Source organism: Drosophila miranda (assembly GCF_003369915.1).
Source record: "Drosophila miranda strain MSH22 chromosome Y unlocalized genomic scaffold, D.miranda_PacBio2.1 Contig_Y2_pilon, whole genome shotgun sequence".
NCBI classification, from domain to species: Eukaryota; Metazoa; Arthropoda; class Insecta; order Diptera; family Drosophilidae; genus Drosophila; species Drosophila miranda.
Genome location: NW_022881614.1, coordinates 13,974,395 through 13,984,338, shown reverse-complemented (window position 1 = coordinate 13,984,338; position 9,944 = coordinate 13,974,395). Strand labels below are relative to the sequence as shown.

Sequence of the window (9,944 nt, the reverse complement as noted above, 5' to 3'; positions counted from 1 at the left end):
GCAGCAGGAGGAGTGGAGCGGGGTGGAGTGGAGTTCGCACTTGAATGCTTTAAATGCGAGTCAGCCTTTAGTCGAGTGCTGAGCAATAAAAGCCCGCAAGAGGCAGGGGCAGGGGAAATGCATCACATGCTGAACACTTGTCAGCACGGCACTTGTCCCTGCCACAGAAGGGAGGCCTTTGACGAGGCAAACGATGATAATGAACAATGAGCAATGAATGAGAAGTAAGATGAGAGATTAATTGTGGAACAAGTGTACGTGAAGTGGCTCTGAAGGTGTGAATATCAGATGACAATGGAAGAGGCTTAATTAGCTTGATAATTAGCTTCACCCTGTCACTCGGACGTTAAGCCTTCAAATTACCAGCCCATTCGTCCATTTAAATGACAATCAAACACGAGTGACCCCTCGGACATGCAGAGCTGTGAACAAAGCACTGAAAGAATGGGGGGAACATGTCTAATTTAAAATTCAAATTCACGAAATGCATTTAGCGGCAGTAATTGATTTGTTTAAACAGCACGCACGCAACACGGCAGACACGACAACTGACCGGCCGACAGACCAGAGTAGACCTCATAACAAAGACCCGACCCTCAGGGGAGGTAAGGCACAATAAAGGGGAGGGCTCGACTGACCAGGACGACCATCCTTGTTGTCCGGCGCAACAGATGGAGATACAAATCACTTGAGGCTTTGGTCAGTTGATGCGATTTGCAATGATACCTAACGCTTCCCCCCGCCCCCTGTGTTTGTCCATTCCCCGAGGTCAATTAGGTTATTTCCGGTTTCATGTGGTCAACGGGTAAAAAAAAATTGAAATATCATGGTCAAGTGGTTAGATCCGTGGCAAAATGAACCCCAGGGAACACGAGCATGCCACACATAAAAGCGGATTGAATTTTCGCTTCCCCGCCACCTCTTTCTGTGAATAGATAGAGAAAAAGGTAATTGAATAGGACACGCTTGGAGGCTTTTATTTCGTCGGCAGGAGACAGGAGTCTCTACCTCTGGCCAGGGTGTGGAAGCATAAGGGATAATTGTTGGGAGCATATGCCTATGATGCATAGAAAAATTCCATTACTTAAAGTTTTGTGCCGCCGACTCTGTCGCTGCCCCTCTGTGTGTAAGTAATTAAAGCCCCCAGTTTTAGGTGGAAGACTGTCGCCTCCATCCAGCCACCAGCCACCAGCAACCAGCATCTAGCATCCAGCGGCGAATGTTAATCAAAGCAGAATATATAAAAATACAAGGAGACAGCACGGACAGAGACAGAGACAGATACAGAGACAGAGACACTGTCCTTGGGGTTTAATTTCTTTTAAATTTGAAAATTGCGCTTAGAGCAAATGTGGGGTGGGACTCGGGAGGTTCACGTTCCAGACGGATGATGATGAGAAAATGAAAAATATGACTGTAGTATACCCAAAAAGATAAATAGGAGTAATAAGTCCTTTAAAGACAGAGGTTTAACAGAGCAGAAGCCTGGGTCTGGGCCTTCCCATAGGTTCTGGTCAGCTCAATTTTTTGAATGAAAATGATACCTGCGAGGTCTGTGAAAAGTCTGTCGAATATAAGGGAAACATATACTGCTTAAGTCGAGGTACATATGTACAGCTTATGTACAGGCCCATGTACACGACTTTCATGTACGATGAGCGTCGAAATTTCCCCTCTTTTGTACATAGGCAAGTAAATAGGCAGGCGAAGGGATTCCTCGTTTTCGGGGGGTGGTAATGCTTTCAAAAAGGGTTAAAATCTGTGCCTACTCTAAAAGCGAAAACATGCGGTGTCTGTGTGTGTGTGTGATGACAGCGTCTCCAGATTGTCGAGAGAGTTATCTTTGGGAGCCAAAGCAGAGGATGGGACAACAATGGAGAGACTAAACAAAGTCATTTACATAACTAACGAAGTGGGAGAACAAAGCATAGAGAGGCTGAGGGTGAGGGTGACAATACCTAGAAACCGGGGGAGAGAGCGATGAGTGTTGCGGGGGGAATGCGAAAGGATGCAGCCGTGGATGGCGCGTGTTGTCGGTTTATGTGGCCCGAAATGAAAATGGCCACCAACGGGCATCTTAAATTTTATGTGTCAATTTTTACTCTTTGTCGTTTGTTATCATGGAAAGAGGACTCCGTCATTACGCATTCATGCTGGCATCCAAAATCCCTTCTCCTTGGTGGCTCTGGTGTAGAGCTCGTAATCAATACATTGGCCAAGAAAAGGGCTTACATCCTCAGCATCCTTGGCACCACCCCCAATCAAAGAACCTCCATTATACAATAGTTTATCAGTAGTTATTATAGTTAAATATCCATACAGAATCCAATTTATATGACAAAACACAGTGCCAGGGCACTGCTGCAGGTTCTCGCGACCAGATCATGAAATTATTTATAGCCCCCCCCAATCCCAAGCGAAAATTGTTTTCGGGGACCGCCAACGATTAAATTGGGAGTGTTTAGGGTATAGGAATTCGATACAGCATTTGCAGAGGATGCAGAACCTGCAGCTGCACCTCCTCCCAGCAAAGCCTGCCAAAATGCAAGGGAGCCAAGGGCACTGCCAGTCAGCAAAGCCAATGTCAGGACCAGCACCTGGAAGAAATATTTAGAGGTGGGTATATTGCAGGTTAAAGCGTATTTGGAGATGTGTTCTTACAAACGGACGCATCATTCTAGAAACTTTACGGGAGAGTCTTCTTGCTAGACAGCTCCGGGACTGATAACCAGAGGGAACTCGGCTAGCGTTTATATAGAAACGAAATCCTATAGTTCCGATTTAAATGCATAGTGAAAATATGATAATGTGAGTCGTAAATCTTTTGCAGAGTTCTATATTCAAGAAAAGTTGATTCGTTACGATGTTAATATTAACATTTCACACTTAAAACGAGGGGGAACGTTGTGAGTTGCTGCGGACACCGCAACTCTACGGTTATACCCGATACTAAGTCAGTATGGCTCTCCTCCGGCAGACGCCGCTAATATTAAACGACACGACAAAGAGTGCGTGCGAGAGAGACAGAAAATCAGTCTGAGCGTGACGTCGGGCGCTGCGTAGCCACTGCAAATTGATTTGTTCCTATTGGCTATAAAAATGATCTGATCTGATCCAGATTCAGCAATCTGATAGATATGATCATTATCTATGATTCTGCGTTTTTAGTTTTCTCGTATCCTCAATATTGTGGATGCAACAGATTTTCGTCCTTTGCGGGGCGGAAGGGGGTGGGGCGAAATTTTGAGATATACGTTTTAAAGTGAGATCTAACAGGAGTGCGGATACCAAATTTGGTTACTCTAGCCTTAATAGTCTCTGAGATTTGTAAATATCCCCAGATTTTCATCCTTTGCGGGGGCGGAAGGGGGTGTGGTGAAATTTTGAAACAAACTCGTCTCGGTACGATATATTAGGAGTGTGGATACCAAATTTGGTTGCTCTAGCTTTTATAGTCTCTGAGATCTAGGCGCTAATGTTTTACTCTAAGCAAAGCCGCCTATGCTACGTGTGTGTTAGAGAGAGACAGGGCGAGAAAAAATGAAATTGTTTTCTTGATGCTGGCTATAATAATAATACGATCCAATTCAGATTCCGTAGTCTTAAAGATATGGTAATTCTCTACAACTCTACGTTTTTGGTTTTCTCATATCTTTAAAATTGTGGATGCCACAGATTTTCGTCCTTTGTGGAGGCGGAAGTGGGCGGGGCGAAGTTTTGAAATATTTTTGTAGCAGTGACATATCACAGAAGTCTGGATCCAAAACATCGTTGCTCTAGCTCTTATAGTCTTTGAGCACTAGGCGCTGAAGGGGACGGACAGACGGACAGACGGACGGACGGACAGACAGACAGGGCTCAATCGACTCGGCTATTGATGCTGATCAAGAATATATATACTTTATGGGGTCGGAAACGATTCCTTCTGGACGTTACACACATCCACTTTTACCACAAATCTAATATACCCCAATACTAATTTGAGTATCGGGTATAATGAGGGGGCATGTTGTGAGCGCATTTTTACCCGCCAGAGTCCGCACACATTGCACGACGAAGAGTGTGTGTGAGAGAGAGAGAGAGAGAGAGAGAGAGCCGTAGCCCTTGAAAATTGATTTGTTCCTTCTGGCTATAATCATAATACGATCTGATCCAGATTCAGCAATCTGCTAGATATGGTTAATCTCTATGATTCTGCGTTTTTTTATTTTCTTGTATCTTTAAATATGTGGATGCCACAGATTTTCGGCATTTGTGGGGGCTACTCTAGCTCTCTTGCTCTACTATAGTCTCTGAGGTCTAGCCGTCGAACAAGACGGACAGACACACATGCCTCAATCGACTCGGCCAATGATGCTGATCAAGAAATTATATACTTGATAGGGTCGGAAACGCTTCCTTCTGGGTGTTACACACATCCACTTTCACCACAAATATAAAATACCCCTATACGCATTCTAAGTATCGGGTATAAATATGGTATAGAAGCTCTAACACCATTATAATGCAAAAGTTTCAGGGTAAGACTTTACTAAAAATGGAAAGGGTTTTTTATGGATGAACCCTACCACTTACTTTCGATAAAGCTTGAATCAGATGTTTGAAACCCTATAACCAGACCAGTCAGCATATTTCTTCACAGAACTCTTCTGACTTGCAAGAGGAGTATAGAATGTTAAATGTTTCTCAGTAGCTTCCTTTGACGATGCAAGATTCGATATACAATCGGGTGAAAATGGGTCAAAATGCTGAAAATCATATGTACCCTGACTGGCATCCGGCGAGGCACCAGAATTTGTGCCTCGCTCGGGGTTTTAGCGGCCATATCAGTGAATCCCACCAGTGAAAACATTATTCCTCCACCTTCATTATTAAATAGTTAGCCATTTACAGTTTGAATTGAGTAATTATTATATTTCAATATTCATACACAAATAAATTTTATTTGAGAATGTCTAACCACAGCGCAAAGGAACTGCTGGAGATTCTGGCGACAAATTTGAGGAATTAATGTGAGTAGCCAAGCCCCACCTGAAACGATTTTTGGGGAACACCATAGGACAAACCACCGTTCAAACCACCGTTCAAACCACCTATGCCACCCCCTAAGCTACCACCTAAGCCCCCACCTAAGCCCCCTAAGCCACCACCTAAGCTTCCGCCAAATCCGCTAGATCCACTGATCGCAGAAGCCTTGGCTCCAGATCCAGCGCTGGATCCTCCTCCCAGCAAAGCCTGCCAAAATGCTAGAGAGCCAAGGGCACTGCCAGTCATCAGAGCCAACGTTAGGACCAGCACCTGCGAAGAATATTTAAAGCTGGATATATGCACATAAAGTATATATGGGGCTCTCAACTTACCAGCAGACCTCTCATTTTTGAAATTGTACTTCGAAAATAATTCCACAACTGAGACTCCGGCGGGCGTTTATATACCAAATAACTCGTGCAATGCACTCAAATGCATATTGCATGCATAATGCATGATGGGAATCGTAAACCTTTTAGGAGAAAAGTTCAGTCGTAGCAGTTCACACTTAAAAACGTCGTGTAGAGCTTTCCAATAATTTCCATAAACCTATTGACTGCTATAGAATATTAGTATATAGTATATACATATAGTATATATATATTTAATCGAAAGAATAATTAAGATGTCTTTTTTAAACCTTTACTAATGTGGATTGGTGTGAAAAGTTTGAAGTCCAATGAAGTTTTATCTACCAATACGGCATTCTTTCTGCTATGCCAAATACGAACTCAATAGCCTGGTAGTTGGCGCCCTTTCTGGTAGCTATAGCATATACCAGCATATCGTATACCTAGCATTGGAGTGGACCATTTAATTTGATTAGAAATCCGACATATGACACTTACTCTTACAGATGTGTCTGAGGTTTGCAAGTGTTTTGTTCTCCAAGCCTCTTCAAGGCAACAATTTGTTTGACGAAAGTTACCGGCTTTCTTTGAGAGTCAAAAGTACCAGAAACTTGTTCCCTAAGGATCGGATTTTCACTGATATTCCATTGACGTCTATACTGCTTCTCTGGGGCGCACCTTATGTGGTATTCTCCCATCCCATTTGAGGAAAGGGGACAATTTCAGGAGTAAATGAATCATTTTGTAGCTGAAATAGAAACCGATAGAACGATGGTCGATGGTCGATGCTGAGAAATAATCAGGTTGGATTTGGAATGCTGCTTAATTTTATTATTGGGTATTACAATTACAAAGCTGGGCCAAGACAAATGCTAATTCAACCCAGACACTTGTCGTTTCTTAATACTAAAAGATTAATCCTAAGCGTTAAACCATCGGAGCCGTTTTCATTGCAATATTCAATCCAGTGTTCGTTGCGGGTGTGAGTGCGGGATGAATCCTCTACCCGAATATATTCAGCAGGGGGTGGATCATTCCGAGTAGTCCCGTTGGGGGGGCCAGCGAGCCGCCGACATCGACAGTGATACTTCCTTCGACGCCTGGAAGCAGTGGATGTGATCTTGGGGCCTTTACAATCTGTGACCCTACGTTGGCTTGCACTCCTCCACCGAAGCCAAACAAATTGCCCAAGGACCCAAATATGTTTCCGAATGGGTTTATTATAAAGCTTGGCAATGGTAGTCCGAATGGGTTGAGGAATCCCAGGCTCAAGCTTTTACTGCTTAAGACTCCGGTGCCTAAGAGTCCCTTAGCGCCGAAGAGTCCTGTTCCAAGGACACCCCCGTTCCCAAACCAACCGCCACCACTACCAACACCGGCTCCACCACCTGCAGTCGCCTGCACCCCTGGCCCATGGATCCTATTGAGCCCGACAGATGTGTCCAGATTAATACTACCTCCACCGAAGGGAGTGTTAATGCCGATAGTTCTGTCCACAGTAAGGTCACCCCTGGGACTCCTAATGTTATTACCGGCAATGACTGGAACCGGCACTATATGGGGAATCGGGGTGGGACCGAAAGGTAGATAAGGATAACCGTTTGGACCCAAAGGCCCGTAGGGGAGACCGTTGGGACCGAAAGGTGAAATAGGTAGCCCATCAGTTCCAATCGGCAGGCCGTTGGGTGCGAGAGGCAGTCCATTGGGTCCAATAAGAACCCCACCGGCTCCAACACGGACGCCCTTTCTATAGAAGGGCTTGAGGTATGTGGGATAATCATACCCTGGAATTCCGTAGCTATACGGGGAGCGTGGGTTCTTGATAATGGTTATCAAATCACTTCCCTGACCCACTCCAGCGGAGATCTTACTGTACGGATGATAGTCGCCGGTCTGAGAGCCGATGGTAGCAGTTTTGGACAACTGAATGCCCCTTGAAAATGGCACTATCCCATGGTTGGTGCCGAAAAGTACGTCAAGATAGCGCAACGGGGCCAAGTGAAGGTTCGCCAGGCTCTGAACTGCACTTTCGCCCTGGCGGGCTAGCTCGGTAATAATGGCATTGGAGCTCCCACGGAGCAGGGCCAGCAGCACGATGAGTATCTGCAAGTAACCAGTTCACCAGGCATTATATATGCAACTATCTTGCAGAATATCCTACCAATTGTCGAGCCATGGCAGAACTGGAGACTCCGGAGACTCGATGATAGGCCAACGAGACACAAGACTGATATTTTCCGAATTCGGAGGTGTAGTTTTTATAGTCGAACCACGGGGTAATTAGAATATAGATTAGAACTGTGATTATGCACACTAGACTTTAGAGTTCAGAAACCGTTAGAGGTGTCGTTTTTATAGCTGCAGCGAATTATTTGAATTATTGAACAGCTATTCAGCGCGGGCCCAGTGTTGGGGCCGAAAAAGAAAGGCAGTTGCAGAGCTGCTGACTGCTGCAGTGAGCTGAGAGTACCCAAATATATGGCAGTACTCATGGATGGAGACTTATACAAACACAAAGATGGAAGTGTTTGCAGCCCTCCCCAAAATATTACAGATAAAAACTGTGCCTGAACTTTCGGACTATTCACGGAGTCGAGGGTGGATCTTTGAGCCCTTAGTGCAGCCATCTTAAAAGAGCTGTTTTTAAAGTCTTCCAGATATTTTCATTGTTATTTTCCGAATATTGATGGTCCCAGTTTGAAAATTAACGGCCTTTGACTGGCACGGCCATTAATCGGGGAAGCACTGGAAGAGTCACCGTCAACCGCTCCAGCAATATAAAATGCTCCTAAATAATAAGTGAAGCATAATATATATTTCATATATTTTTTATTGCCATCCATTTGGTGTTTACTGCTAGTCCTGCTAGACTTTTCAAACCTGCAAATTGCTGGTAAATTGCTTCTAAAATACTCGTGCATGTAAGGACATGATAGTCAATGACTGAATTTTAATTGATTTGGTAAGTTTTGGAGTTATCTTTAATATGCCTCACACACTCCAAACCACAGTGGTGCTCTGGCCCCACCAAAATGTCAAGTTTGTGCAAGGAAAATATTTACAAACCGGCACCTTGGCACTTTAAAGGATGCTCCAAAGCACACAACAGCCAAAGAGAGGAAAAGCTGAAACACAGATCGAAGTAAACGAATTTAAATAGAAGGTTCGCTTCACCCAGACAGGGTGAGTTTCTTGTTGGCTTTTTTAAAGGATTTCCATTTTGAATAAGAATTCGGTGGTGGACACGAGACACGGGACACGGTACGTCAAGACGCCAACCCACTCCCAAATTCAAAGAAGTGACAAAAAAGTTTGAAGGTGAAGTGCGTGAGCTTCACTTAGCGCTAAAGATACTGGCCCACTTGGCTTTGATAAGCGTCAACACCTTTCCATAAGACCAGGACAACGGGCAGCAGGCACCAGGCACCAGGACGAAATTTCAAACTGCAACATTCGAATGTGTTTTTATTGACGCGCCGCTTGAGGGGGTCCGGATGTGTTGTTCTTTGGGCTTTCCATTCTAATATCCGCCGGTATAAGTTGAATTATTGACAAGACTCTGGCAGTGGGAGCTTCGGGCGTTTTCTGGCCCTCGTTGATGGCGTTGGCGATGTCCTTCTCAGTTTTCCTGTTGGCGACGGCGTTCGCTCCCCGCGCTGGCCGTTGATTTGATTTTGGTACTTGGGGTTTCGTTTGCCGGCCGCATCTAAAGAAGTCTTGATATCATTTATCTAATAATATTATTTGTGCTTGCTTCAGACTTTTATCGACTTTAATTTATGCTGATTGACATAGTTAAATTTCCTTGCTGGAACTGTGCATCCCTACACGACGAGTGTATGGGCATATGGGTCTTGGAATGGGACTATAATTACCTTTTGTTCTCCTAAAGAACTCTATAAGAAGGTAATATTCTAGGAAAACATTATTTAAAATCAATTTGCTAGACGGCCTAAGGCACTCAGACACACCATTTACATAAAACGTATCCTAAACTAATTGAAAGCGGCCCAACATTTGTCCGCACGCATATATCATAAATGTCGGGCCATTAGACCGAATGACATCCTCAGACGCTGGCCAAAGTGCGAGACTGCGTGTCGTATGTAAATTAAGACAAATAGAGAAACGGGTACATTTGGCGAGAGGAGCAGACATGCAAAGGACATCAAAAGGGCACACGCAAGAGTTCGAGGACGAGTCCGAGTGCGAGTCCGGGTTCGGGCCCTCAAGTGCTAATAAACTACATGCAAGTTAATTTTATCCTTATTCGAAGGACAAAATAAAAGATTATTTTGATTCTGTTCACTTTAGCGAAGTGCTTTTATTGAATATCAGAATGTGACTGCTTAAATCTAGAATTATAATTCTTAAAGAAACCTATCGATGAACGCGGCAGAGGAACTTCGGCAGAGGCCGAATTGTTGGGGTCTTCAGAATTATTGTAGGCGGCGGCGTCAGTGGCGACAGCGGAGTTGCAGTTATTGACCGGCAATAGGAAGTCAATGTTGCTGGTCGATGTTGGGGGTGAAGAACAGCGGAGTCATCAGAAATGCATTGTCGACA

The 9,944-nt window shown here is 44.4% G+C and overlaps 2 protein-coding genes and 1 long non-coding RNA gene across 3 annotated transcripts; all 3 read right to left on the bottom strand.

The window, feature by feature from the left end:
• Positions 1 to 2,275: 2,275 nt before the first annotated feature.
• Positions 2,276 to 2,761, bottom strand: LOC117193752. The gene is made up of 2 exons (XR_004474679.1): positions 2,662 to 2,761; positions 2,276 to 2,597 (listed from the first exon to the last, which is right to left on the bottom strand). It is a non-coding gene; the product is annotated as an uncharacterized LOC117193752 (long non-coding RNA).
• A 2,125-nt stretch (positions 2,762 to 4,886) lies between these two features.
• LOC117193693 (glycine-rich cell wall structural protein-like) lies at positions 4,887 to 5,460 on the bottom strand. The gene is made up of 2 exons (XM_033398420.1): positions 5,361 to 5,460; positions 4,887 to 5,298 (listed from the first exon to the last, which is right to left on the bottom strand). The coding sequence occupies exons 1-2, from the start codon at positions 5,373 to 5,375 to the stop codon at positions 5,008 to 5,010; spliced, it is 306 nt and encodes a 101-aa protein (XP_033254311.1). The 5' UTR covers positions 5,376 to 5,460; the 3' UTR covers positions 4,887 to 5,007.
• A 726-nt stretch (positions 5,461 to 6,186) lies between these two features.
• On the bottom strand, positions 6,187 to 7,650 carry LOC117194087 (ejaculatory bulb-specific protein 1-like). The gene is made up of 2 exons (XM_033398726.1): positions 7,540 to 7,650; positions 6,187 to 7,481 (listed from the first exon to the last, which is right to left on the bottom strand). The coding sequence occupies exons 1-2, from the start codon at positions 7,552 to 7,554 to the stop codon at positions 6,381 to 6,383; spliced, it is 1,116 nt and encodes a 371-aa protein (XP_033254617.1). The 5' UTR covers positions 7,555 to 7,650; the 3' UTR covers positions 6,187 to 6,380.
• Positions 7,651 to 9,944: the final 2,294 nt, after the last annotated feature.